The 27844-nt window shown below is 40.7% G+C and overlaps 4 protein-coding genes across 6 annotated transcripts; 2 read left to right on the top strand and 2 right to left on the bottom strand.

Annotated features, from left to right (window-relative positions):
• Positions 1 to 119: 119 nt before the first annotated feature.
• On the top strand, positions 120 to 5303 carry slc18b1 (solute carrier family 18 member B1). Its single transcript, XM_072365349.1, has 14 exons — positions 120 to 383; positions 568 to 707; positions 1597 to 1692; positions 1783 to 1856; positions 2205 to 2352; positions 2507 to 2663; positions 2778 to 2914; positions 3007 to 3108; positions 3193 to 3284; positions 4277 to 4372; positions 4470 to 4544; positions 4628 to 4721; positions 4984 to 5030; positions 5163 to 5303. Exons 1-14 carry the CDS (start codon positions 353 to 355, stop codon positions 5212 to 5214), a joined length of 1341 nt encoding a protein of 446 aa, XP_072221450.1. The 5' UTR covers positions 120 to 352; the 3' UTR covers positions 5215 to 5303.
• Positions 5304 to 6094: 791 nt separating this feature from the next.
• Positions 6095 to 15321, bottom strand: ahi1 (Abelson helper integration site 1). Of its 2 annotated transcripts, XM_072365547.1 has the most exons (27): positions 15243 to 15321; positions 14789 to 14867; positions 14316 to 14434; positions 13416 to 13996; positions 13214 to 13299; positions 12924 to 13110; positions 12488 to 12680; positions 12304 to 12399; positions 12027 to 12212; positions 11779 to 11931; positions 11397 to 11529; positions 11099 to 11222; positions 10676 to 10905; positions 10405 to 10514; positions 10148 to 10266; positions 9877 to 10007; positions 9649 to 9789; positions 9293 to 9480; positions 9136 to 9181; positions 8978 to 9030; positions 8318 to 8435; positions 7959 to 8017; positions 7761 to 7793; positions 7516 to 7678; positions 7354 to 7430; positions 6571 to 6659; positions 6095 to 6485 (listed from the first exon to the last, which is right to left on the bottom strand). In XM_072365547.1, the coding sequence occupies exons 2-27, from the start codon at positions 14796 to 14798 to the stop codon at positions 6305 to 6307; spliced, it is 3606 nt and encodes a 1201-aa protein (XP_072221648.1). In that variant the 5' UTR covers positions 14799 to 14867; positions 15243 to 15321; the 3' UTR covers positions 6095 to 6304. The 2 variants fall into 2 exon arrangements, with proteins under 2 accessions (XP_072221648.1, XP_072221649.1); XM_072365548.1 differs by lacking the exon at positions 6571 to 6659 and having other exon boundaries at positions 6382 to 6485.
• A 583-nt stretch (positions 15322 to 15904) lies between these two features.
• LOC140270505 (uncharacterized) lies at positions 15905 to 20064 on the top strand. Its single transcript, XM_072365675.1, has 13 exons — positions 15905 to 16109; positions 16357 to 16476; positions 17095 to 17214; positions 17338 to 17457; positions 17638 to 17757; positions 17851 to 18059; positions 18281 to 18326; positions 18415 to 18548; positions 18730 to 18861; positions 18974 to 19088; positions 19193 to 19327; positions 19411 to 19536; positions 19697 to 20064. The coding sequence occupies exons 1-13, from the start codon at positions 15926 to 15928 to the stop codon at positions 19828 to 19830; spliced, it is 1695 nt and encodes a 564-aa protein (XP_072221776.1). The 5' UTR covers positions 15905 to 15925; the 3' UTR covers positions 19831 to 20064.
• Positions 20061 to 27222, bottom strand: map7a (microtubule-associated protein 7a). Of its 2 annotated transcripts, XM_072365673.1 has the most exons (15): positions 26510 to 27222; positions 25713 to 25817; positions 25504 to 25578; positions 25221 to 25384; positions 25038 to 25137; positions 24757 to 24873; positions 24409 to 24560; positions 24121 to 24260; positions 23781 to 24025; positions 23517 to 23694; positions 23256 to 23424; positions 23039 to 23143; positions 22833 to 22883; positions 22471 to 22699; positions 20061 to 20795 (listed from the first exon to the last, which is right to left on the bottom strand). In XM_072365673.1, exons 1-15 carry the CDS (start codon positions 26634 to 26636, stop codon positions 20785 to 20787), a joined length of 1968 nt encoding a protein of 655 aa, XP_072221774.1. In that variant the 5' UTR covers positions 26637 to 27222; the 3' UTR covers positions 20061 to 20784. The 2 variants fall into 2 exon arrangements, with proteins under 2 accessions (XP_072221774.1, XP_072221775.1); XM_072365674.1 differs by lacking the exon at positions 24757 to 24873 and having other exon boundaries at positions 24409 to 24536.
• Positions 27223 to 27844: the final 622 nt, after the last annotated feature.

A 27844-nucleotide genomic window follows, 5' to 3' on the forward strand; every position in this document is an offset into this window, starting at 1 on the left:
GGAGTCATCCATTATTTTATGAGTAGTGTCTAAATATGATAATAATTTTTATTTTATTTTTTTAAATAAGTGCTGCAAGTGGTGCTGCTCCAGAAATTGATCGCTACCGGAAGTTGTACAACTGGACTTTTACTTTGAAATCAGCTAATAAAGCAGCACTATAGAGGTTGAACTTCATTTAGGAACTACTCACGCTTCAACTTTCAGTTGCTCGGGACTCCGGCTTCGTCCCAACACAAGCCGTTTGACCGTGTGCTGTTGGTCTATCCTGGGTTTTCTTTTCTCTTCCCGTGTGCCGTTATGTCACCACCTTCATCTCTATTTACCTAAAAAAATAACCTGAAGAATAGAAATGGATTTGCGCGTTAATACTCAGCAAACAGGTTTGCAACTTTTGTGGTCGTGTAACAAATGTGTGTCAATCAGATTTTCTGGAAGTAAATGTTTACTTACAATGAATAGCGGACGGGTGCTGAATAAATTAATTTATGAGAAAACGTATCTTAGGGTTATTTACAGTGAACAGCCTCAAGTCTAATCTCTGTTTCTGTTCCCCTTTTCTCTCAGAAAACAGCACTTCAGCTGAACCAACAGACCGTTCACCAAGGATGACAAAACGACAGACTCTCACGTTAATATCAATGGCATCCGTCAACTTCAGTTCAATGCTGTGCTACTCAATATTGGGACCATTTTTCCCCAATGAGGTAAGTCGAAGAATGCACTATGGGCCATAAATTACGTATCAAATCAATGTATTTTGCTCAGGAGATGTTCAAATGTTTGTGAATTTGTCTTTTTTTTTTTGTAAAATAGCTACTGGCATAGCTGCTGTAACGCTGGCCAGCTGGAATGCTTATTAGTAATAGTTAGTGCGAATGTAATGATGCAGTGACTAGTTACAGGCAGCTTTTAAGTGCACAAAATTTGGATTTTTTGAGAAAAATGATTTTCCCTGTGTGCATCCTTTCCATCAACATCCTGAGATAGAACAGTTGTGTTTTGAGTCGCACTTCCAGCAATGTGTTGGTTTTAGGTATTTCATATTCCACGTACACTCTCTTGTCTGCTCCACTGAAATGTAAACAAATGGAGAATCTCCTGCCTGTGTGCATCCCCGCTCCTCTTTGACTGCCTGTCACAGTCACCAACTTCCAACACTCACACACACTTCCATTGAAATTAAAAGGCAACAAGAAAAAATCCTGTTTCTGTCATGGTGAAGCAGTCAGTGTAGCTCAGATGTGTTGTGCAACCCTTTGATGAGCGTTGTCTTTGGAAACATGGTCGTGGTGTAATCTAATTGCAGTGAATGAGTAATCATGTGCTGATATCAGAAAGCTTCCCTTGAGGCCAGTGGAGGACCGCTATCATCTGGTCCATTCGGGTAGAAGGTCTTTTGTAACGTACAGTGGAGGCAAAGTAGAGTAACAAGCACTACAAGCTATTCATCAGTCGTTCAGGGCTTTAGTCATGGCAGCAGATATAACTGTTATAACTGCGCTGATTTTTGTTCAGTTTATATTTCAACAAACTACCTATCTTGGAATCCATTTTATATGATGTGTGCTTAATTGTTGTGATGTTTCCACACAGGCAATAAAGAAAGGAGCCAGTCAGACTGTCATTGGTCTTATATTTGGATGCTATGCCATCTGCAATTTAATTGGCTCTTTGCTAATGGGAAAATATGTAAGTTTGGGTCATTATTTCACCAGTGAATGTTGTGCGTAGTGGGATTTGCTGCTCATGTCTAACCGACTCTCCTTTGCTTTGCATCAGATTGTACAAATTGGTGCAAAGTTCATGCTAATCGCAGGACTATTTGTGTCGTCAGGCTGCACCATTATGTTTGGGTAAGTGACAGGTTTGTGTGATGTATCAGTAATAAACATGGCAACAGACCCATAGCACCTACACTGAAATGCTCATAGAGTTGAGAAGAGAACATATCGGATGTTTGTTACCATATAAAGTAAGAATAGCTACTGTAAAATTTCAATGGTCAAGGAAAAAATGAGGAGCCATGCTTTTATCATGGCTTAACTGTTTTTAGATTAATATAACAGTATATTTCTAGCCATTCCCACATACTTGGTCCTTGATTTATAAGTTAACTTATAAATATGTTTAATCACCCGTTTCTGCAACCTCTTTTGATTTCTGCTCCACAAATCTAACTCTTCCCTTTCGTGTCTTTGCAGATTACTCGATCGGGCTCCTGAAGGAGCCATCTTCATTACGCTGTGCTTTATAGTGAGGTCTGTCGACGCTCTGGGCTTAGCTGCTGCTATGACCTCAACCTTTGCCATGACAGCAAAAATATTCCCAAACAATGTGGCAACTGTTTTGGTGAGAGTAGACAGCCCTTGTCTGACTGGCATGCTGTTTAGACACTAGAATCACGAGAAAACAGAAAAAGCACTATAGTTTGAGTTGTTATGTATATCCCAGTCCCAAGGAAAATAATCTGCTCTTACAGTATACTTTTCCCTACGTTGTGCAGGGAAGTTTGGAAATTTTCACAGGACTCGGGCTCATACTGGGGCCACCAGTGGGAGGATGGTTCTACCACTCCTTTGGATATGAAGTCCCTTTTATGCTTCTTGGATGTTTGCTGTTGATCATGGTTCCTTTCAACTTTTTTGTTTTGCCATCCATTGGTAGGCGTTTTCCCGTTGCAGTTCATTATTTGTTCTTTTTCAGTTATTTTAGATTTTTATAGTTGTTGTCAAATGCTAACTACGAGCTGTATTTTTGTGCTTCCCTCCACGCAGAGGCATATCCGTCAAAGTATTCATTCTTTGGACTTCTCACCCACGCAAAAATAGTCCTCATCTGCTTCGTCATATTCACGCTTAGTTCTGGTCTGGGCTTCTTTGACGCCACGTTGTCGCTGTTTGCAATGAAGACGGTAAAATCCTCATTTATGGTAAAGTCGATTTATTTTCAATGCGCTGTTTTGTACGTCATGGGAATGACTTTTCCCTTCTGCATTTCACGTAGTTCAATCTCTCCTCTGGCTACGTGGGACTCATCATGCTCGGTCTGTCCGTACCATATTGTCTGGCATCACCACTGTTAGGTTATTTTACAGATAAATATCCTGTGAGTATTTAAAGCAGCCAAAATCACCAAATATGGATAGTTACTGTGCTGATTTAACTTGACTCAAATCTTTATGCTCTACAGGACTCTAGGATGGGATTCATAGTGGCAGGAGGTGCCATCACAGCTGTTGGGTTCTGTCTGCTTGGCCCCGCCCCTTTCCTTTCCATTCCCAGGTGAGTGTATCCTTCAGGTAGAAATTAATAAGATCTTCTACCTCAGAAATATCAAAATTGTCTGAAATACACTTATTCGTATTGCTATCAAGCGTTACATTAGAAGAGTGATACAGTGATCCAGATAACCTGAAATTACACCCAGTTTTTTTAAGCGAATGAGCTGCAGCCTGACTTTAAACACCAACTCGCTGTGGTTGGGAATCTATTGAATGAATTTGAAGCAAACAATTGGCTTTTTTTGAAACTGTAAAACGCTGCCATGTCAATCGAATGTTCACTAGAAATCCAGCAAATTCAACAAAGTTTCAGCTAAGTTTGACTGGTCATTAAAGTTTTTAGGTTCAGTCCTCATTGGCTTATAAAATGTGTTGTAAAATGCGTTCTTTAAGGACGGTCCCTAGTTGAAGTTCCTTTATCGTTCCCTAATTTGAATTAATTTAACTGAGAGTAGCAAGACTGCAACTACTGTTTTTTTTCAAAAACAGCAGTTACTGGCTAGTTTTTCAGGTGGGTTCATGACCCCTACTTAAGCGGTGGTTTAATTTTCACAAATTAGAAAAAGCACATGATTTGGAAATCTGTTTCCCTTGCTGTGGCACGCTGTAAATTCTTGCAACCCTAAAAGATAGGAAATTAGATCACAAGTTTAGAAATATAGCCATTTTCCTTCAATGCAGCAACAACTACTTCGGCTACTTTTATAGAGCTAAAAAAAAAGATGAGCTCTTGTCAACCTCAATGTAACATTGAGACTATATGATGAGCTAATGTTTTTAAATACTGTATATTTTTTATTTTATTTTAGATTACTGAGGGGGATATTATGTCATAATGCTAACACTAACAGGATTTTGACATGTTGAATATTCATTTATTTTTCTTACATGTCATGTTCTACTTCCACAGTCTATTTACTAGATTAAGTCCTGAAGGTCAACTGAATTAATCTACAATTTGTCTCTCCCTCATGGTGGTTTTTGCATGTGAAGTCAGCTGTGGTTGTTGATCATCATGCTCGGTCTAATTGGGTTTTCTCTGGGCATGACCGCCATCCCTACATTCCCAGAGATCATCACATGTGCCTAGTGAGTGCTCTCGCAATTTGTTTAACATTGATGACTTAAAGCTTTTAATAAAGGTTGCAAATTGAAACAAACACCCTATATTCTTTCTTATCTGCAGTGAACAAGGTTATGAAGAGGGGCTGAGCACACTTGGGATGGTGTCTGGCTTGTTTGGTGCATTTTGGTCTATGGGGTGAGTGCAAAAAGCCATTTATCTGCTGACCTTTGACCGTTATCATTTTCATCTGGCTTTTAAACAAGGACATTTGGTTTTAGGATGTTTTACGGTCCAACAGTCGGTGGTCTCATCACACAGCATCTGAACTTTGAGTGGGCGGCCACAGTCCAGGGAGGCATTGGGTTTTTGGCTGTAAGTATCAGCTATTACAGTGATTCCCTGGAAAAATTAAGAGTATAGGAAGATTTGTGTGCATTGAGTGTTGTGCTAGAAACAATTTTGTCATGGCATATTTTAAGCCTATAAAAAAATGGATCTTTTACTTAAGTAGCATTTATCATAGGTAAACAATGTCTCATTTCAGAAAATAAACCCTGAAAGACTTAGTGTACTATGTGGTTTTTGTTGCTTAGAATTTACACATCTAACACTTAATGACATTTTTGTTTCACAGGCCTTTCTCCTCGGGGTTTGCTCTCTCTGTCAACGAAGAAAACAAAGGTAATCATTCATCTAAGATAAATGATCTGGAATTAAAACGATAACATTTGTCATGTAATTATGTGACTAATTTACTTTATATACTGTACACTCTGTGCTGGAAGTAACGCTTACTTTTGGTTTGAATTTAAGCAGGCAAGAAGATCGTCAAACAGATGAAAGCACTCCTCTCCTGATCGGATAGGGGCCTCAGCTGCACGTGGAAGAGGGAATGTAGCGTTTTTACTTGACTCAGTTGAAACACTGTTGCTCATTTTCCTTCAGTTGTGTTGTACTGTTTTTTTTTTTTTTTAAAAAGCACTTTTATTTGGTGCTGCTTAGCAGCATAAAGACAAAAAAAGTACACTGGAGTACTTTGAGGTGTAGTGTTTAAATTGCAGTCAAACAGTGGATGTTTGAGTTCACATACAACCAAAATGAGCCTTTTGTTCTGGGACCCGTCTGTATTATAATGGTCTTAGTTTTCTCCAGCACATGACTTGGATTTCATGCCGAAGTGATCCTCTCCCGACACTAACACATTCCTGGAAATATAAAAGAGGGAAACCACGTTTTGTCTTTGAAAAGAGACGTACAGGTCATACCTGTTATGAACTCCATATACGGTATATAAAGGAGCAGAATGCATGTTACACTGCAGTCACAGTGGTGATGTTATATATACTTTGTGCCTTCTTTTCTGACTTTACAGATTTTATTTCAACTTTAAAACTGTGAAAATAAATAAATAAATAATAAAAAACACTGCCGTGCCCGTTTATTTACTACGCCTTATTGTACACACAATAAAAGTGGCAAAATGAGCCGATGTCACCTGTTGCCTAGCTTCCTTGCTCTTGGGTATATTAGTAGTATTAGCACTATAATATCTGACATAAGCCTGATTTCAAATTAACTTCCTCGTATGTCACATCGAAAAGAAAGACGTTTGCAGACACCAAGTTTTAGGATAAGCAAATCACAGGCAGACGATGAAAGATATCACTTCACCGCTTCATATAAAAGCTGCCTATTTGCGAAAGCAGATAAATGAAGTAAAACCTTTAAAATGAATATTCTGTACTTTTAATGCTGTCAACAAATTTCTTTTACACATTTTTACAAAAGTAGAGCTACAATGTTACAGATCAATCATGTGCCATGATTTATATAAATAAATCATTTACAACATACGTGATTAGTGTTTTAAAACGTTTATAGCGTACGTATTGGTCAGTAAAAAATAGAATACACATATTATGATCAACACAAAAGCGAAAACGGTATTTGTGAGTTCATGTCTCAGGCTCAAAGGCACCGTTAGAATGTCCCGTCGGCCTCTTTGGGAGAGGTCTATCTATTGATCTGCCTCTCCTCCTGCTTCTGGTCGATCCCGAAGTATCTGCATCCGAAAATGTGGCTTGTGACGAGGCTGCGGGGACCCCGGGCTTTTTCACCTTCTTTTTCCTTCTAGTTCTGCGGGAGGGGAAAAAAAACCCCCACAATGTTCAGTAACCATTCCCCAGAAGTCAGGAGGATTCGAGTAAAGCGAGCCTCTTACTTGGTGTTGGTCAGCTCGGGTTCAGTGTCCGAAAGAGTGGGCTCAGAGAGAAACTTAAGCTCCCCAGAAGAACTAACCGCAGCAGAGACCTTGAAAATGTGAGCATGAAGAAGAAAAAAAATGACAACCAGGGGGAACAGGAAAAGACACCACATCACACAACACCAAAAGACCCCCTTCATGCATGTTTGCAAGCGTGTTAAAGTGAGACTGCAGGCTCGTCACACTGAGCGTACAAGAAGAAAAAAGGGACTTCTTTAACCACTTCTTAAAGATCCAGCTTGAAAAGATAAGGTGAACAGTCAGAAGATATCAATCTGCTGCATTTTTTTAAAAATCCCTCCAGTTTCTACAGTGAACGTCTCTGTTTAAGTCTGTAGGCCAAGACATGTTGGCCAGAAAATAAAGATGTGTTTGATAATATCTTTATGACAGAAAAATCACCCACATCTTCAGAGTCGATATCAGAAAACACGGGCTTAACAGACTAAAGAAAAATACTGATCTTTTTTAATTATTCTTATATTCTTGGGTTTGGCAAATACACAAAAAGCTGCCGTGAGGATGTCGGCTGGTGGTCAAAATGTTCATCTACAGTAGATATCAGCTAGTATTTCTCTAAGAAGCTGAAGTCGAGGCACCGCAGGCTGAAGAGGAAAAGCTACAGCAATAGAAAGGTCCACTCCAGTTACAGCAACACCGCTTTTCACCTTTTAACCCTTAAACATTAGCGATGAAAAACTGATCTGAATCCAGAGCAGAGATCGTACTCCGTCTCCTTACCCTGGTGGGAGTTGACCTCTCAACGGTCCCCTCAGACAAAGCTGTGCGTGCATCTGTGGACTCTTCACTGAAATCTCCTACAAAAACAACAGCAGATTCAGAGAGTTTACATGCATTATACAAGAATCATACATCTACCACAAGAGCACAAAATCAACTTACTCTGATCTACTACATAAGAAGCAAGGAAATATCCCTGCAACCCATTGTCCAGACGCCCAAACCACCAAGTGTCATTGTCTTTGTACAGTACTTGGATGACGTCACCGCGGCAAACGGTCAGTTCATCGGACCGATTCGCTCTGTAGTCATAGAGGGAAACGACCTGGGAAAGGAGCACAAAAGGTGGGACATACGAGGAGACACGGGGGGCTGTGACTGCGGATAATGATGCAGTGGATACTTACTACTTGTTGAACAGGGGCGGAATCTGTTTCCACCTGAATGCCCAAAGAGATAACAGTGAGGAATAGTCTGAGGCAGAAGAAATACTTTAACCTTGTAGCAGCTATTTTAAATGACAAGTGCTATTTGGCAACAGTGAAGTGGTAGGTAGTTTGCAAAAAAAAAGAAAAAGAAAAAAGGCAAACATCACAAAGCCTTACCGTCAGTAGCCTTAAAGATGAAGCTCCTTTTAGACGTTGACTAACTGGACTGAACCCCCCTGAAATTACAACAAAGGTCATAGTAAATTCATTTTACTTTGCCCTTCAATGACTTGCATTTACAGAGATCCCTCACGGACACTGGTTAAAATAACAAGCTTCCCTTCTGTTTCTCTGTACATTGTGTACATGCTTTATTAAACTATAAACCACAAACTGGAGGCAGTTCCTCGGCATTATCTCATGTGGTTCATTGAGCAACTTCAATCCTTTGAATCAGTTGACCTCATATGTCACACAGCTCCTGTAAAGCCATTCATTGGACACAATCAAGCAGCTATGCGATTAACTGAACTCACGGTTTAGCGTGTCTAGAGCTGCTTGGGGGATAAGCTGTTCTGCCAAAGAACCAGAGAGATGCAGTTTGGAGTGTGGCGACAGTAGAGATGGAGGTGGCAGTGAGGCATTTAATCCCATCTGGGAAAAGAAAGAGTTTTATAACAGAGTAAGACGTTTCAGAATGGCACTTATTATAACATTTTTCATGCATACCTTCTGGCGCAGCTTCCATTGTCAGTATATACAAGGAGCTCAGATCAAATTAGACGTTTGAGAGCTTTACAATGACATAACTTATGCTGCATGCTGCCTATGCAACCGTATCTTATCCGATAATATCAAGAAAAGTAGCAAAATTATCAGTATGTGTTGATGACTAATCCTGCACTCAGGGTGTATATTGTGCTTTTTCTGGGAAGAGGGAGAACCTTCTGGCTTCGGTTTTTACTGAAAACAAGGAAGTAAGCAGTGGCAAGCAGAACTGGGATGGCGTTTCAACAGAAACTTTAATCCCAACAGCCCAGGATGGTGAAAATTTACGTGGATCATTAAATAGAAGTATTTAGTCATTTTAGATACCAACGCAGTGTTTTTTGTCGTAGCATATCCACAAGAATGCTTAAGGACAAAATGACTCAGCACAGTCACATTCACAGTTGAGTGGAGCCACCAGTACTCACTGTGCCAGCATCTGATGGAAAGTTCCTTCCTGTTTGACTGGTGCCCATTTTGTCTGCAAAAGACAATCAGACATGAAATTCACACAAACAGAAGAGAACCCAAATGTAACCCTTCAAGTAACTCCGGGTAAATAAAGCCGCTCTCACTGCCCGCATACCTTGGTCATGAATTAATCCAGAAGCTGAAGACCTTCGATGTGGTTCCTGAAAAATGGGGTGAAAATATGAGTTATTTAGGTATTTTTTTGGAATGAAAAGTACATCTAAAACCGTATTTCACACATGATTTCTAACTTAGAGAAAATGAGCATTTACAAGAACTGAATCCAAGTGTTCCTTAACAGACTGCATCTTTAATGCAAGCCTTGCTGTGTGGGCAAAATGATCCAAGGCTGAAGAAGCATCCTGCGGGGCCATGGGGTCCGGTGTGTTTCTGACTGTTCGAGTGTCTGTGGAGGCTGATCTGCTCGCTGCTTTAGTGCTGTGCATCTCCAGCTGGGACACTGCAAAGAACAGGAAGACACGGTTAGCACAGTGTGTTTCAGTGACACCATTTCAAAAGTACAGCTGATTAAAATCATTTGAGAATCAATGTGGGATTCCTGAGCTACATGCAGAGAAAATAAAAAACTTATAAGCGTTTATGTTTTTTTGGCAAGGTCAGAACAAACCTTTGCGATCATACAGGTACACGTGCACAGGCTGGCTTTGACCGAAGGCACAAAAAGCTACCATGTTCTCATGAGGGTGGAAAGAGACACCGTGGAGAGCGGTGGGGTAACAAAGCTCAGAGTACACGGCAACTTGGTCACCTGGGGAAACAGATCGATCAGCTCGGCCCACAATGCATAAAACTGTCAAGTAAATATTCCAGACCTATGGGGGGAAAAGATCCTCACCTGTGTCAGTATTCCAGACATATGCCATCCCATCCTCACTGCCAGAAAAAATGAAATTCCCACATGGTGTGAAAGTGCTAAAGATCCTCTCTCTATAGTTTGTGGCTCCAGTGTATTTCTTCGCAGACAGACTGAAAAAAGGAAATTTGAACCCCAAAACATAAGAAATGTAACCATTTAATTACACTTTCAATACAAAATGTCACTATTTTCTCTCTTTACTTTATTATATACACATCTCCTGTCATTTCAGGCGGTATTTTTTACTTACATCCTCAGATCCATCATCCTCAAGACGCTGTCTTTGGCGTGTATGAGCAGGCACCGCCCGTTTGGATGCAGCTGCAGCATGTTAATAGGGACACCCCTGAGGTCACTCTCGTCAATTTTCTGCCAAGGGCCAAGCAGAGAATTTTGGATTATAGCAGAATGTTTTTGTTTCCCTGTAAACGTTTCATCAGAGCAAAATTTGATGAATTTATATCAAACTGTAATGCCTTTTATGTTATTATAAAGACAATCCCGTACCCTCTCTGTACACCAGTGATGACATGGCTGCTGTCGCTGCCTGCCATCATGTACTAAGGTTTTCCACACAATGATGAGGCCCGTGTTGTCAGCGGAGAACATTCTGGTTCCTGTTTACAACAAAAAACAGGTCAAAAACAAGACTTTACTTATCAAAACTTCGCATCGTTCTGCATTTATTCATATCCCCAGGTTTGCGTCTGTGGGCCTTGCTCAGGGGATGCTTTACAGCGCACAGTCAGGCTTTTGCACGTATGAAAGGAAACTGTACCTTCAGAGTCAAAACAAACTGTGTTGATGAAGCTGCTGTGACCCTCAAACTCTTGCAGCAGCTGGCCGTTCACATCACCCACATCAAGTCTCCACACTCGTAAAATACAGTCGTAGCTCCCTGTCACCACCAGGTTCTGGGCGCTGGGATGGTACTGAGCGCAGTACACAAAGGAGGGATGAGTGAGCACCTTCTGGGCTGTTCCCTGAAGCCTCTCCACATTCCACTCTCTAAAGGAGGGGAGTGAGAGGGAGAGGATGTAAAATGCAAGAGCCGAACCAAGCAAAAACATGCCGTGTCACTAGTGCCAGAAAGGCACTGTGAGTCACATATCATAAGAGAGTCGCTTACGCCCTCTACTGTAGAACAAAAAACCCAAACGTGACAGCAAGTCAATAACTTCTCTTCCAAACAGAAACTTACCTTACAGTTCCGTCTGAGGAGGCAGACAGCAAGCTCCGATCATCTCTAGACCAGCAGAGATCATACACTATTTTCAGATGACCACTGAAGGCAGCTAACACCTTGCCAGAGGGAATCTCATACACTGAAACAATAACGAAATTGGTTATTTCTCTAACAATGTTGCCAAACCAAACTCGGGAAACCCTAATGTCCTCACTGAGATGTTAATGATTATGATGTATCATGAGCTGGGTAATTGGCTTGAGATTTTATTCTGCAGAGTCGGGAGTTTTGCACACAATGAGGCGTTGCTTACCAACAACAGGGAAAGCATCTCTGTCAGCACAAGCAGCGGCCAGTATGGTTCCAGCATGAGAAAACAACACTGTTAAACAGCCCATCTGACCCCCACGGAACGCCAAAATGTGCTTGTTAGGTATCCGACAGACCTGCAGCAGAGAAGGTGTCGGAACATTTACTTTTTTCCCTCTTTTGTCCCGCATACAGTAACCAGGATGTTAAATTAAGCAATACAATCTCAGACAATCCATACAAATCAATCCATACTGTGTATTCTGTGCTCCTGCATTGCACTACAAAGTATCCTATGAGTGTATGCAGGCTTTAAAAATTCAACAGACTGATTTGTCAAAACTATTGGTCAGAGCAGTTTGTTACACACATAAAACTCTACGGACCTGACCAGGTAGTCGGTTCCATCTCAGGACGGGCTGCTTAATGTCAGCAGGTTGTGTCAGGCTTCTTTTGGTGACTTCGTTCTGCAGCTCGCTGTAGGAGGTGCTGCCTCTCTCCTCCTGTAACGCCATCATAGACCGAATACTTGGGTCCACCTACAGGGGGAAAAGAAAATAACAGAAGCAGAAATGCAATGAGAGATAAACAAGAGAATGACGTTTTTAGCAGCTAGAAATTGCAACAAACTTACATGCTCAGGGACTTTAATCCCTTTCACTGTAACGTAAAGGGTGGACGAATATTTGGTTCTTGGGTACTTTCTCAACCACTCAACCGCCTCTATTGTTTTCGGTTGCCTCTTTGCCCTTGGCGGAGGGCAGAAGAGCTGGAGACGGAGTTTATTCTCAATATTCAGAACACCATTTGTACCAACAAGCTAAAGGATGGAGGAAAACGTGAATTAAGTATTAACGACGACAAATAAAACAAACACAGACTGGTGCTTTCTTTCAAAAGTTTCTCATTACCTTGAGAAATGCCCACGCAATCTTTCTAAACCCTCGTTCGTGCTTGTCAACGTCGATATTGGCTCTTGCTTCTTCCATACTCACAAAATCCAGGATCTTTTAAAAAAAAAGGATAAACAGAAACATTTATTGGCAGCTATGTTGAATCACAGTTGAACCCTTGAGGGAATGAAACATCTCGTACTTCAAAGAAGAGTATGACTTTGGGGCTTTGATCACTTTGTTGAACAAAGTAACCAAAACGTTCATTGAAGATGATCTGTTCCTGCCACTCTGGGATAATGGATTTATTCTTCTTGAAGTCAAAGGGCTGGGTCATGATGGGGAGAATGTGGTCAACGTTCTCTCCTTCATAAAAAGAAGAGACCGGCCGATGGCTTAAAAACAAGAAAAAGACAAATATTTGTACAGTTAAAACCGTAAAAGTCTTTAAAAAAAGAGGCATTATTTCAGTTGCAGAGCGTGCCATGCGTTAACTAAAAAGAAAGCATCCATTGCCCAAACATTTCAAGATACAAGCAACCAAAGAGAAACTGTGCCAGACGATAAAAACACAACTCAGTGAAAACACAGTTTGACACTGAACTGAACGTAGGGGGTCTGAGGGTATTCATTCTCACCTGTTCTCTTTCTTCACATACTGCCCCGTGTTTTCATCAACAACATGGATCTTCACCATAGGGTGTGAGATCATTAAGTGCGTCCTGAGGCGGTCTGTTCTGTGGATGAACACGCCCAACACGAGGCTGTCATCAAATGTCGGTTTCTGTGGTTCCTCCGGCTCTGTCTCACCTTCTTCTTTGACAACTAAAAATTTAACAACAAAACAGAAACATCATCATTATGTACATTTTTTTTAACTTTCAATCAACACTTTAAAATAACCCAGAATAAAAAATAAAAAAAGCACCATGCTTTTTCTTCTTTTTCTTCTTTCCCTTAGACTCTGTTTCGTTCTCCACATCTGCATCTGGGTCTCTATCTTCATCTTGATCCCTGGTGGAGAAAAAATAAAACTGCTGCTAAAAGTGGTCAGTCACATTTTTTTCTTGATACGACAAAACCAAAATAAAAGAAATAAAAATCCAGATAATAAAAACAGCTATACACACCCTACATCGGACTCTGAGATGACAGATTTCAGCTTTTTCTTTTTCTTCTTCCCCATATCATTATTCAAGGTACTATTCTGTGAAATAAAGCTTTCGTTTTCATGCTTGTCCCTTGTTTTCTTCAAAGTCCTTTCCTCCTCCTGTTCTATCTGTTGCTGGTATTCATGCAGCAGCTTATCTTCTGAATCCTCCACCTGGATCTCTGCAGTAGCCTCTGTGTTTCCTTTGCTCTTCCCTCTCTTACTTTTTCGTTTTGGTTCCTTTCCACCACCAACATCATCTTGCTCCACAGCACTTTCAGCCTTGGAGGCATCTGCACTGTCCTGGATGTAACTTGTGGAGTCCCCAGGTACAGAGAGGGAGGGAAGCTCTCTGTTACTCTTCCTCTTAGCTTTTGATGACTTAACCTCCTCTTGGTTTCCGCCACTGTTGATGTTGACCTTTTCTGCTATTTCCTTCTCTCTCCTTTTATTCTTGGTGTAGCGAGGGCTGCCCTGTTCAGGATCATATGTGTTCTGCAGGATGGTCTCATCATCTTCTGTGTCCTTCTCAAGGTTGAGATTCCTCCTCAGATTGTGAAGCTAAAAAAGAGGGAAAAAGAGCAAAGCAAAGACAATACATTACATACTGTATGCGTTTCTCAATGAAATCTAAACCATTAGATATGGTTTGCATGGTTTTATCAGTAAATTTTGAAGAAAGGGAATGAAAGATTATCATTCTTTTCCTGCTGGATGTAGAATACCAGTTCAACAAGAATGATTAATTAATGGTTTTAAGACATTTCCTGCCAGTTTGATGTTTCTGCAACTATTACAAATAAAAAAACGTTCAGATATTGCATGTCTGATGTGACGATACCTACCACTGAATGTAGAACTGTACAAGTAAAACACATACCACAATAGTTTCTTTCGTCTCAGAGCTCTTCTTCTTCGACTTTTTCTTCTCTGATTCTGTATATTTCTTGAACACCTCGTTAAACCGTTCTCGGGTTTTGGCCCGCTCTTCACTCTCACCTGGACAAAGTCAAATCATTCCCATTTTGTTAAAGTGGTGTTGGGATAGCTAAATTGAGATGAACTGTTTGGTTTATTTGGTATTTTTTCAACTTTAATACATGTAGATAAAAAACATGATCAATTAAACATCTAACATTTTCATATACCTAACAACTCAACAGTCTAAAAATGTGTTTAACATGCTGTAACGCCACACACAACTCCAAAATAATAACAATCTGCTGAAATTATACAGTATTTAAATACTGCACACCTCATATAAGAGCATTACAACACAGTGGCATTGCAATTTTTACTTAATCAAAACACATGCCCCACCACTGTTTTGGTGAAAGAAAGCAGGAAACCCACCTGCTGGCATTCTCAGGCACGATAATGTCTATCATTCTGAGTACAAGAGGAGAATAATCCAAGGAGATGGGCTCTCATTCTGAAAATACAAAACAAGGACAATGTTTTAATTGCACAACTAACTCTGTACAGGGTGATAAAGACAGGAATCTTACTAGCTCATTTTGCCATTTCATTATCATTAGGAAATCTGTGTTACAACACTAGAACAAAGCTGTATCGCGGCTCATGTGCTATCTGCCCAGCTGATGCTGAAATAATGTATGTAAGAGCAACATTTTGAAGACGCTAACTTGCTAACTTGCACTTGCTAAGGGCTAATAGTAGCTAACTGGCTTTGGTAATTCCCTACCCTGTATACAACATAGTTCCTCAGAAAATACTCCTACTGAGCCTTCAAATAAATAAATGTATTTAAAAAAGAAGATGGGTGAGGGTAACTGCCATAATCTACCCGGCAGTGCTCGTGCTGTCCTCCAACAATACCGACGACGCTTTCGGTGGTTTCCAAGTCAACAAGGAATAACGTGAGGGCGGAGCTCGACGACCCTATTAGTGGCGTAGATAAACAAACAACAAATTCACCAATGGATTTAGAGAACACAAGCAACGTAAGTACGCAATGTGCGTAACTACAACTTTAGCGCTGCGTTTTGAAACACTTGGAAAGTCGGGTTTTCCAAACTCCATTGTAATTCAATCGTATAAATCCAAAACTCCTATAAAAATTAAGTTAGTTCACTTTCGAAGACGCGAACAGGCTGAAAAACTTCTTATTTAGCTGCAAAGTGTATCACTTCATTTAAAACATTATACAATCTATAGATAGCAAACTCCGTTTACCAGTTTGAGCAGGTGTTAGTCTAATGAGATTGAAAATCAAATTGATGAATAGCCATAGATTGAGCACTAACCCACCTCTACGAATAACGTTTAGACATATAAGTTTTGTTTTGTGGTAATCAAAATGTTTGCTTTCTTAAAAATGCTGAGTAAAGAATCTGACTGAACAGTGTAGAAGATCCTCATAACAAATTGTAATATGAGTGTATTGGCCTCATAGTCACGTGACCGACCAGTAGGCGGGTTTCTGAGCAGCTTTCATAAATTTCATAATATTTTGTGTAAGATGCAGACATGGCTTCGGGCTTTTGTGACAGCTGCTCCCGAATGCTGAGAGAATTTGCAGCACGTTTGAGGAGACTTTGGGGAGAGTTCGAGCACAAAATCAGGGAAGTTTTCAGAGAAATTGTCCGGTGCACCTGTTTCACACCTGAGAGGAGGACGGCTCGTGATTTGTCGTCATTACCCCTCATGTGTGGTAGGAATATATCAGACATTAATTTCCTTCTTAGAGAGTGTTGTTGTATAGCAGAAAAGGCGCCTATAGCTTTGTGAGATCATATTTTGCATTAATGTACTTTCAATGCTGAATAGCTGATACGTCTTCAGAAATTAAGCTGAGGGTATCATTACATGCAAGTACTTGAGGTGACATCTTTAAAAATCCTGTACATGCTCCTACATTTTAGAATTGAATCACTATTATCTTATTATTCTTTTCCCAGATGATGAAACTCAACTTCTCAGTCAGGGGAGCCTTGAAGCACTCAGCAGAGTTGCAGCCTCTCAAAATGCTGATCTGCAAATGTGTGCAGCCATGTCTTATTTACACATCAGTCATCACTGTGAGTACAGATTTTTCTGTCATTACCAACCTTCATTGTTGCAGTGCACTTTGAGATCTGTGGCACATAAAATGGTGCTGTTGTTAGCACTTCACCCAAAGGAGAGATAAGTACCCCTACTGGTAGGACCAGTAGGCTGTTATGCAAATTTTCAACTGTATTTTTTTTTCTAGGGCCCACAACTGAAAGGCTTACATGTGAGCTTATATTTAGAATAAAGGAAAAAGGAAACATTTTCACTTTAAAGCCCCACAATATGCTGATTTATAATCAATTATTAAAGGCAAGGACGATGGCTCACGTGGCGGACATGTACTTCAAAAGTTCCTGTTAGATCATAGTAGTGATAAGGTCATTACAGGTTAAGTAGTAGCATGTAAATTGTTGACCTCACAATTTGCTTACAGGAGGAGGTTGACAGATTCCTTCGTTTGCTTAGTTGCTTTTAATAGAAGACAAAAAATATCTACTATTACTTAGTACATCATGTTGATTTCTAATAATTAAATTACTTTTTGTTGTGTTTAACTTGGACATCATTGTGGTTTATTCTAAAACTGGGGACAAGGAAGATTAACCAACATTAGTTTCTGTGCCTTCTGTGAATGCGTGTTACAGTGACATCGCCTTTGCCACGTGCCTTTATGGACCCAGTCATGGCCCTTCTTTTATCAACCGACCTTGATGTGCAAAAGACGATTTCTCTCGCCTTGGTCAATCTGTTAGTGAAGAATAATGGTAGGATGCGAATAGAATATTCATGTTTGTTCATTCAGTACTCAGTACAGCTCAGTAAACTCAACACAGTTTGACACTGCTGCCACTTTAAATACACAATTACTCTGTGAAATATGATTTCAGTGTGTAAAGAGTTGGTGATTGAAATGGGGATGCTGGCGCCCATACTGGAGTTGTTCCAGTCTGGTGATCCTGCTGCTCAGTGTCACTCTTGTGCCTGTGTTGCCCTGCTGGCATCCTCAGGTTTGACTTTAAGTCTTTGCCTTCTAATTGTTTCTACTGTTTTTAAATGTAATTGTGCAAATCATTCCACAAACTTCACTCTTCACATGGAAAGAAAAAAAATGGAAAAGGTTGCTGTTGCAACAGCCTTACAGTCCTTGTTCACTTTTGCCAATTTCAGATTTCTTTCTTTTTATACAGAGTCAAATAGAGATGCTTTCTTAGCAGATGGAATCATACCACTGTTAGCTTTGGCAAAATCCTATGATCCAAAGGTGCAACAAATTGCAACATGGGCTCTGTTACATCTCACACAATCAGGTTGGATAGTTTCCTTTAAAATGTCACTGTTCACTTATTGAAAAGCTGTGCTTCCAGTGCTGCCTGAATAAACTTTCTCTTCTTTTTTTCCAGATTGGTCAACTAGGATTCTGTGTCAAGCAGGAGCCATCCCTGTTTTAGTTCTTCTGCTGCAGTCCTCAGATTCAGAGGTTCAGTTTTACAGCTGCACAGCTCTGTGCAGCATTGCTACTATCCAGGAGCATCATCCAAAGTTGCTTAGCATTGGGAGTCATTATTTGGCAAAGTCTCTTCTAACGCTCATGTCTTCTTCTGTGCAGAAGGTAATTGTGAATTTAAGTGGGTGGTAAGTGAATTTCAAGGTGACTCCGCAGTCCTGTCATATATATGTCGTAATTGGATTATGACTACAATGAATTGAATTCCAATTGGCTTGAATTGGACTATATTATTTAAGTGCCTTGAGATGACAATTGTTGTAATTTGGCGCTATATAAATAAAATTGAATTGAATTGAATATATATTTGTTCCTGTTTTTCCTAGAATTCAGCCCAAGCCTGCAGATGCCTGCAGATTCTATCAAAGAACGGTAATTGAAACAAAAAGAGAGAGAGAGAGAGACACACAGACATTTATACAGCTGATATGCAAATGTTGTTTGTCATTTTTATGTGTAGTACTAGTCCAGGAACAGCTGATGGAGCTCAACTGTGTGCTGCCTCTGAAGGCACTGCTGAAAACCTCAACTCCGATGTGGATAGAGTCGGCCCTAACCCTGTTGTCTACACTGTCTGCACACCCACCAAACAATGTATGTTTCAATCATGATACTGAAAAAGTTATAACTATTTTTGGTATGTTTTATAGCTGTGCATGGGTTTTGAATGAATTAAGAATCTAAAGGAATGCCCCCACCCTTTCTTGCTTGAGCTAGCAGTTGCTGAATGTAACAAAAGTGGCTACATGTACATTTTCCCACTGTCTGTCCTAAGGACATCCTGGTGAACGAAGGATTTTTGGAAGAAATTGGTCTGCTGCTTCTAAATCATAGATCGACTTCTGTAATCATCGCACACAGCTGCAAAATAATCACTGACCTCTGTGGTTCTTGCATGGATGAAAAGGTACACCAAGTCTACAGTTCAATGTTTCGTGTCAGATATCTGTTACCTTTGAGCATCTTGCCTGAGATTGAAAAACTCCGATGTTACATTGAACCCTATCAATGTTATCTAGGCTGTGATGGAAAGTCTGTGCTTATCAGGACTCCTCCAGGCACTTCTGTCTCCCTCCTTGTCAGATGAGACGTTGCTGCATGTGACGTCATGCTTACATCATCTGATGACCTGGGGTGAGTGTCCTGGGCTTCAAATACTGAGTGTTTGCTGTGTTGGTTGTTTGCTATGGATTTCACTTTAAAAACGCACTAATGCATTTTGCATTTTACTGTTTCAGATCTTCTTAGGACTGAGCTGTCCGCAACAGTCACCCCGGAGCAAGTTTCAAGACTGGTGAAACTGGCTGAGCAAATGGGAAGTTCCCAGTTGGCCTACAACTGTGCAGCTATCATTAGCAAATTTGAAATGGCAGGTAATTCCCTGTAATGTGTAAAATCTGAAACAAATAATTTGTTTTGGATGGAATATGTTTTTATTTTGTTTCATTCTGCACAGAGGAGTTCGTCCAGTTGCTGAGGCCTCACTACATTACAATGTCCAAGTATCTGTTGCTGTTCCTAAAAAATGAAGACGTTAAATTCCAGCAGTTTGGCATAGATGCCATTGTCAAGCTCAAGGGAGGTTTGTATTTGTTTTGGATTTATTTATGCAGCAACTGAGAGATAAAGGCATTTTATTTATTGGAAATGTATCAGACACCCCAAGGCAATTTCCTAAACAATCAGACATTGTAATGTGGGAAGTCAACAGTAAGCCTGCTTTCTGCTCTTTTCGCCTGTAGATGGAGACTTTGCATCACTGCTGGCTAACAGTGAGCTAGAGGTTCAGTTCTGGAAGGTGCATGTGCAGGCAGAGGAAACCAGACAGCTGCTCCCAATGACTCTGCCTTCCTCTCTATCTTCTGTTAACTCTTGACTTTATCAGTTCATGCTGTAGTGTATGAGGTGTTTTTTGCATTCATGCACTGTGTTTTTTATAACTAATTAAAAAAGAATGCAGAGTTGTGGCATAGTATCAACTTTAATCAAATATGGCACATTTTTTTTTACATTTGTAACAAGCTAACTTGTGATAGTCATAAGCAGTACTTAAGCTAGATTAACATCTTTTTTTTAATGCTTTTATCATAATAAACTCATTTAAACGACAGGCCTAAGACTTTGCTTTGTGATGTGATTGAACAATATCAGAGCGACGTCCCGTGCAAGAAATGCTTTGTGCACTGTAACCTCGAAAACCACGCACACAAACACACACACACACACAAAATCAGAGCAAATCTTTGGAAACCATATTCCTGCAGCAGCTTCAAAATATGTCATTGCTATGATTTACAAAATTCGTGATTAAGATAGGAATGCAGCAAGTCACACACTTAACTCTGCTCTTATTGAAAACCGTGGCTTAGCCTAGTCTAATTCCACAGTGACAAAACTGAGGAAAGCAAAGTGCGTCAATAGGAAAAGATATCAGGAATAAGCAAAATGCATTGCACAAGTTGTGATTCTTAGAATGGCTATATCTAGTATTTCACAGAGGCAACACTTTCCATAACTGATTAACTGTGTTTGCCAACAAACTATCAGTATCAACTAGATCTACAGCGCTTTTCGATAGTCAGAATTAGATTAGAACCCTGCTATACTGAGAGGGTTAATACGTAGCTTGCTTAATATTTGTGCCAGTGGTTACACACAGAAAAGTGACCAAATGCTGACGTCCTCACCGAGAGACAAGGCTATAATTTTACATGCTCTTTCAAGGTGCTGAAGAGCAGGAAAATGGCTGTGCTGCCGTAACCCCTGTGTTTCACAGACACATCGTAACTCTCCATCGAAGTCTTTGAATGGCTGACCACTCGGCAGGTGCTCAGATGACTTCTAAACACAGAAAGACAAAGGACATCGAAAAAGGATTTTTAAGCGCTTAAAGAACAGAACATCTGCATATGCATGCTAATCATTGTAGGCTTCAGAAGGAAATTTCAAGTGTGGGAAACCTGATATTTACTTATTATATGTTTCAGACAACACCGAGTTTGTTCCTGGATGGAAGCACCTCAGGAAGACACTGCTTAGTGATGTACTTTCTCTGGGTGGCATTACCGTGACTTCCAGTATCACGAGGAGCCTTGGAGTTATTTTTGACCAGGATCTGTCCTTTATTTCACGCAAACAACTTTCCAGGACCACCGTCTTTCAACTAGGTGATACTCCCAAAATCGGGAGCATTGAGTCTCAGAGTGATGCAGAAAAACTAGGCCATCCATTTTTTTTTTACCTCAAGACTAGACTATTGCATTTCTCTGTTGTTCAATTCAGCTTAATTCAGTCATACTCTATTAAACCCCAAATAGAAATGATATTGCTGCAGAATCAATTGTAATTAAATATATGCTCTTGTTATAGGTACATAACAAAATGAATAAAATAAAAATCATCTGATAAACATTTAGAGGGTTGAAGTGTAGCAGAGAGACATGTGGATTATTGGGCCATCCTAAAAATTCCTTATAAAGCTTCCAGCTGATACAAAATGCTGCAGCGAGGGTTCTGACCAGAACTAGCAGGAGTAGAAATGAATGAAAAATGATTGTCTTCACATATAAAGCAGTTAATGACCATGCTCCATCTTAACTTAAATACTTTATAGTTTATAGTACAACTGAGCTCTTTGCTCTCAGAGTGCAGACTTGCTTGTAGTGCCTAGAGTTTCTAAAATAAGAAAAGGAGGGGGAGCCTTCAGTTATAAGACCCCTCACTTGTGGAACCAGCTGCCAGTTGGATTTAAGGATCCATACACTCTCTCTACCAATCAAGATTCAAGATTCAAGATTAGGCTTAAGACTTTCCTTTTTGGCAAAACTCACAATTAACCCTTCAGTTAAACTGTTTTAGGTATAGACTACTGGGGGATCTCCCATGATGCACCTTCCGCACCTGGGTCTTTTTACCCTCCATGTACGTACATATCATTATTGTAGTAATTTACCTTTTTTGTGTATTACCTTTCTTTTCTTTTTTCTCTCAAACAGCAGGTAACTAATCGAGGCAGATGGCCGCTCTTACTGAGTCTGGTTCTGCAGGAGGACTCATCCTGTAGCTGTCTACTCAACTGTCACACAACACCACATGCATGCACAGGACGGGGGATTTAATTGAAACAAAGATTCAGTACAGTCTGTTGGTTTCCTTGACTTGGAAACATTTTATGAATTTGTAATATATGAGTACAAGTCCATGTTTTTGGACTATGGGGTGAAGCCGGAGTACCCAGAGAGAACCAGAACCTTCTTGCTATGAGAAGACATTGCTAATCATCACACACCACACCCTTGAACTTGTTTGACTTGAGCTGATATTTTGTGAATTTTGTGCAAAATAATTCAAATTAATCAAACTGACAACCTGATAATCCGCCACGTATGAATGAACTTGATTATGTGGGGAGCGCAGCTAATTGGGGAGAAGCATCACAAAGGATTAGACTGTTGTTGGTTTAGTTGTCCCACCCTGAGGATATGTGCCCTCCAGTGACATGCCGGTTGTTCCTCACCTGCTCGTTGGTGGGTTTGGATTTCTTCCAGGCCTGACAGTGCTCTGAGAGACCTGCGCTCTTTGAAGGCCACAACAGGTACCACATCGTCTTCATGGTTCAACCCCAGCTGTGTGGTTTTATTGCCCACCGGCAGCTTGACGGCATCTCCTGTAGTTCCGTTGTTTGCAGGCTCTGTGTTTTCCTTTGGTCGGGCTTCATTTGGGAGGATCCTCGCTGGTACAGATTTCTTTAAGATGAAAAATGATTCGTCCTTTTAGTCCAGGATGAGCTGTGTGCCTTTTATTAGCTGATGTTGGATGTGCATCATAAGAGACCCGAGGCAGTGTACTGTTTTGAAAAATATCATCATTAAAACTCACCGTATCTGGAGAATCTGTCCTTCTGGTTCTCCGCATGATCTCTTCAAGTCGCTGGAAAAAAAGACAGCTTTGTAAAATAAAAAAAAGAACTCTTGATATCTCGAAGAAAAGATATAACTTTTGAAGTTAATATTCTTTATGTCTTTATGAATAGATGACTACACAAATCCAACTTTTGTGTCAAGATAATCTGCAAACTAACAAACCTTTTTCCTTGCTTGGCGCTCTGCGTCCTCTTTCTGTGCGACTATCTCTCTCTCTTGCTTCATTTGCTCCGCTTGTGCCATTTCTTTAGCTAATTCTTCCTCTCTCTGCATAAAAAAGTGACAAACAAAGAATATAATAAGTCATATTTGCAGTATTCTCTATGATGTACAGTTGTGTCTCTTCCATGTGCACTACTGATGGAAGAGATGTCAGTACCTGTTTCTGCAAGAGGGCGGCTTCCCTCATAGCCTGAGCCCTCTCTTCTTCAGCTCGTCTCTGCTCCTCTTCCTCCCTCCTCTTCTTCTCCTGAATGAGACGCTGAGCTTCGGCCTCCTGTCGAGCCCGCTCCTCGGCTCTCCGGAGCTCCAGTTCCTGACGGCTCCGCCTGGACACACATTGAAATTCAAGTCTATTAATGGCCTGCTGCTGCAGTTTATTTATGTCGTGGAGGTGGAGCATTTTTTTTTTTAGTTTTACCTTTCAGCCTCCTCTTGCTGCAAGCGTTCTCGTTCCTCTTTCTCCCGTTGTTGTCGGGCCTCTCTCCTCTTTTCAGCCAGAAGACGTGAGGCCTCCTCTGGGTCTGAGGTCCCAGCAGAGGGCCGGGATGTGACCTCAGGAGCACGGAGAACTGAGAGAGGAGGCGTTTTGCAAGGGCCTAAAGAGAAATCAACTCAAAATTATTTCTAACATTTTCAAAACAGAGGGAGCATACATGATCTTAATAGGATTTCTGTAGCTTACTTCCATCTGCTGCTGTTCTGATTAAAACATCTCTCTGTGTAGGTCTCTCAGGCAGGTTTGAACATGGAGCCTCTTGTGGATTCTCTTTCTTCAGCTTCTCCTGCTCACCTTTACCTGATCTCCGGACAGGCCTTTTGTTACCAGGAGAGAGGACAGGACCGCAAGTGGCAGCATCTTCCTCTGGAACAGATGGGAGCTCGAGCTGCAGCGTGGTCGAATGTCTCTTGATTGATCTTTGGGGGCTTCTTTAGGATTCAGAAGAAGAGGGCAAATGTCCTTCTTTTTTCACATCATTGTCACTATCTATGACATGTATGTACACTGCTGGCATTTAACCTACCGGCCTGCTGGGGCGGAGGCTGCTCTGCTTTGTGTACCTGTGGTTAGTTTCACACAGGAATTGATAGCAGATGGTCTGCTCTCTGAGCCTCTTTTTGAGTTCTTCTTCTTAAAAGTATCTTTCTGTCTTGCTGCTTTGGTCTAAAAAAAAAATGTATTTACTTATTTTCACTCTGCACTCCAGCCTCACAGAAGTATGGGCAATCTGCCGGGCTGGGTGATTGTAAAAACGATAGCTGTACGACACTTTTATTAAGCAAGAATAGACCAAACAAACAGATACATTTACCTGTGGCAGGCTTATACTTCTCAGCTGGCTGCTATTGGAACTGGGTGAGGCAGATGACAGCCTGTGGTGGACTGAACCAGACTGATGCTGGGGTTTGTGAGTGGATATATTCATGGAGTGATATGAAACTGCACGGCGACAAACATGGACAACTGAGCCAGTGTTTTGTGCCATTATTATGGGAAATTGGAGAAATATTCACACAAATGGTGGTGACAGTGAAAAATTATGGTAATAGGAAACGGTGTGTCAACAGAGAGGAAAAAGAGCAGTTAGAAAGCTTGTAAAAGTTAGTTATTGTAGCAGTGTAAGCCAGTAAGGACTTTCTGTCATGATGGGGGAGAGTACCTTCTTGTCCAGACTGACAACCAGCACTCTTGCTCCTGGCCAGATAAGAACATGTGGGGGTAAGGAGTCGACTGACCAGATTCTTCTCCCATGTTGTCAGAGGCATGCGACGTGGAACTAGTGTATTGATCAGTGTAAAGTTTTAAGTGGAGCAAAAGCAAAAGATAAAGCGTGCCAAGAATCATTGTGTTATTTTACACAGAGAACAGCTATGCTACCTGGATTAAGACAGATTGTGTTGAAAGGGAGGAAGAAAAAGATAGCCCATTCGTCATTCTTACCATTTTTGGTGGGCTTCCTTCCTCTTGAGTTTTGACTGAGGTGCTGTTGGGCTTTTTGGCTCTTCTCCAGCGTCCTGCGCACTGCATATTCATGTCGCTCCTTCATTCAGAGAAATGTAGTTAGGAAAGAAGAAGTGAAAAAATCAGATAAAAAGATTTTTCATATCCACAAGTAAAACTCACTTTCTCCTCCTTCAACCTCTGCTTTCTCTTTTCTTCCACAGCAGCACGCCTCCTCTCCTCTTTGAGCCTTTGCTCCTGTAGTTTCTTTTTGCGGTCCTGCAGTTGTTGTTCATAGTAAAGCCTGGCTCGCTGTTCCCGCTCCAACCTGCCCAGTTCCCGAGAGGCTAAGAATGAATGAAGCAGTATAAATAGATTTATATGTATGTTAGCAATAGATTTTTGAAATTGAGGGCATCGTTATAGCAGTGATGTGTCAACCGTACCACTACAGAAGCTCACTTACCAAGTAACTTTTGTTGCTCTTCTCTTCTTTCTCGTGCTGCTTTCAGTCTCTCGTCAATATTAAGACCGTTACTTGCTATAAGAAGATTGTATGGTAGATTCTAATTCTAATAAATCATAAAGTCTTACATGAGTTTATATTAGAGATCATATGACATTGTGACATTATGACAAGCATGGCCTTCCAAAAAACAAAGCACTCTAACAAACCTGCAGCAGCCCGTGGAGAAACCGTGTTGCAGACTTGAGGAGACGTGTTGACAGAACAGGCGGTTTTCTTTATTTGAGAATTGGATTTGATATAAGAGCCATTCTCTGTTAGTGAGGATAAAACAGCTTATTATTGAGTGAAAAAACTAATCTGATACTTCATATTTACTTAATATTTAGAATGTTGTGTATATGTGGAAAACTAACACAAATACTAGATTTGACATCTAGATTGCCTTTTCTTTCTTCTTTTTTGTGCAACAAATGTAAGAAAATAAGCTTTGACAAGCTGGCCCTTATAGTGGCTCTTATGAACTGGGTGGCCTTAGGGTCATCTCTAAGTGAAAGAGCCATTATAAACTGTCTGAGTGTAAAAGGCAAGCACCTGACAGATCCCCATGGATATGACTGAAACAAGCAAGGAAAAACAGTCAAGCTATGGACGCCCCATACAAGACTGGTTAGCAATGCAAAAAGGAATAAACCACAAGGATGGGTTACTTTAAGGTTAAACAATATAATGATGATGCTTGTTCTATGTGAGTTATGTAATCTGTTAGATGTGTTAGATGCCCCGTGATTCTTATTCCTTAAGTGTATGGCAGCCATGCACAATTGAAAAATAAAATCTTTCTCTAAGGAAATGCTTCTAATATAATAATTCCATGCCTGCACACATGATCAGATGATTGTTTTGGGCTATATTTGTTGTCATTTTAGCTTGGCCTGAAAGGCTTGTTTTGTTCCCCTACTATACAATTGCTGTGTGAAGAAAAGCATAGATTAAAGCTACTTACCTCTGGTTCTTTCAAATCTGTTTCCAACCCTTTGGCTCTTAATGGTACGTGTGGAAAGTGGTCCCTGCGATGGAGGGATGGCTCTCTGTTTCTTCTGCACGGCCATGCTAGGTACTGAGCCTGGCATACCGAAGCTCTCTCTCAAAACCCCCTCCTTCCTCTTCTCCTCCACCGCCTCTTTTGAATTTCTATTTCAAGATGCCTTCGGGTCCTCGCTTGAGTGTGCTGCGTAGGAAACTGCCTCCTGCATCAGCTGCTTGTCCATCTGCGCCTGATGAGCAAATAGAGAGAGAGGCAAGACAACAAAACATCAAGTCATACCCCTGACCACTGGCTTGAAGATTCTTTAGCCAAGGTTATCCACATGGGAAATTTCTTATCTTCTTATCTAGGGTTGTCAATGTCTGGAAAGATAGTGAGCTTCAGTGAGACTCATCTATAAAAAGGCTACTCCCCCTTTAAAGATCTCACCCTTGTGAGCTGCTCTGCTTTACTTTCACAAAATGTAGCTGTGTCACTTTAATTCCCCTAACACATCGCCTGCATGCTTGATGGAAGCAGGCAGGGGGATTCAGCATTTCCTGAAGAAAGAAAAAAAAAGGAAGCAGAGCTTCATGCCTGTCTACGTTACTTATTACCATGACAACGATGGTAGAAGGTTCAGTGACATACATTGCAAGGACATTACCTCGCAGTGATGCTGTGTTCATTACGGTGTGGATGAGGCAAGAGTATTTCTTACCCAATGACTCCTCTTTTATGAGTGAAACATTCAGACCACTAGATGGAGGTCTTTCTATACAGAGAGCGAGTTTGAGCCGATTTCTGATGTCACTCGGCCACATTAAATTGTACAAGTACCATATTTTGACTTAAGGTGAGTTTTCAACAGTAGTATAGTGATCTCCAGAGTCTTCACAAATGCACATTTGTCAGTTTTAATCAGAAAACACTGGCATCATTACATAAATGTCCCCTCCTTTCAGAAATGTTTTTGGTTGCCGTTACTTCACTTCAAGATTCAGAGAAGAATCATTTCTGTGAAAAGGAAGAGGCTATAAATAATTATTGAATAATGGTGAGCCCTCAGGCAGCATTGTATTAAGAACAGTAAAACTAACTTCCATTGTCAGTCAACATAGTTTGTCACCGAAAGTCTAACTGCAATTTAATACTCCACCACAAACACATACACACCAAGAAAAATAACAACTATTTTAGTTGCGTCAGTCTACATGGCATGGTTAATTTGGCAATTTGTGATGGCAGTGTTAATACTGAATGATGGATTCTGGTTTTGGAGCAACATCTTCTGCATTTTAGCAATGCAAAGCC

The sequence above is a fragment of the Leuresthes tenuis genome, unplaced genomic scaffold, assembly GCF_036924035.1.
Source record: "Leuresthes tenuis unplaced genomic scaffold, fLeuTen1.0.hap1 SCAF_15, whole genome shotgun sequence".
NCBI lineage: Eukaryota > Metazoa > Chordata > Actinopteri > Atheriniformes > Atherinopsidae > Leuresthes > Leuresthes tenuis.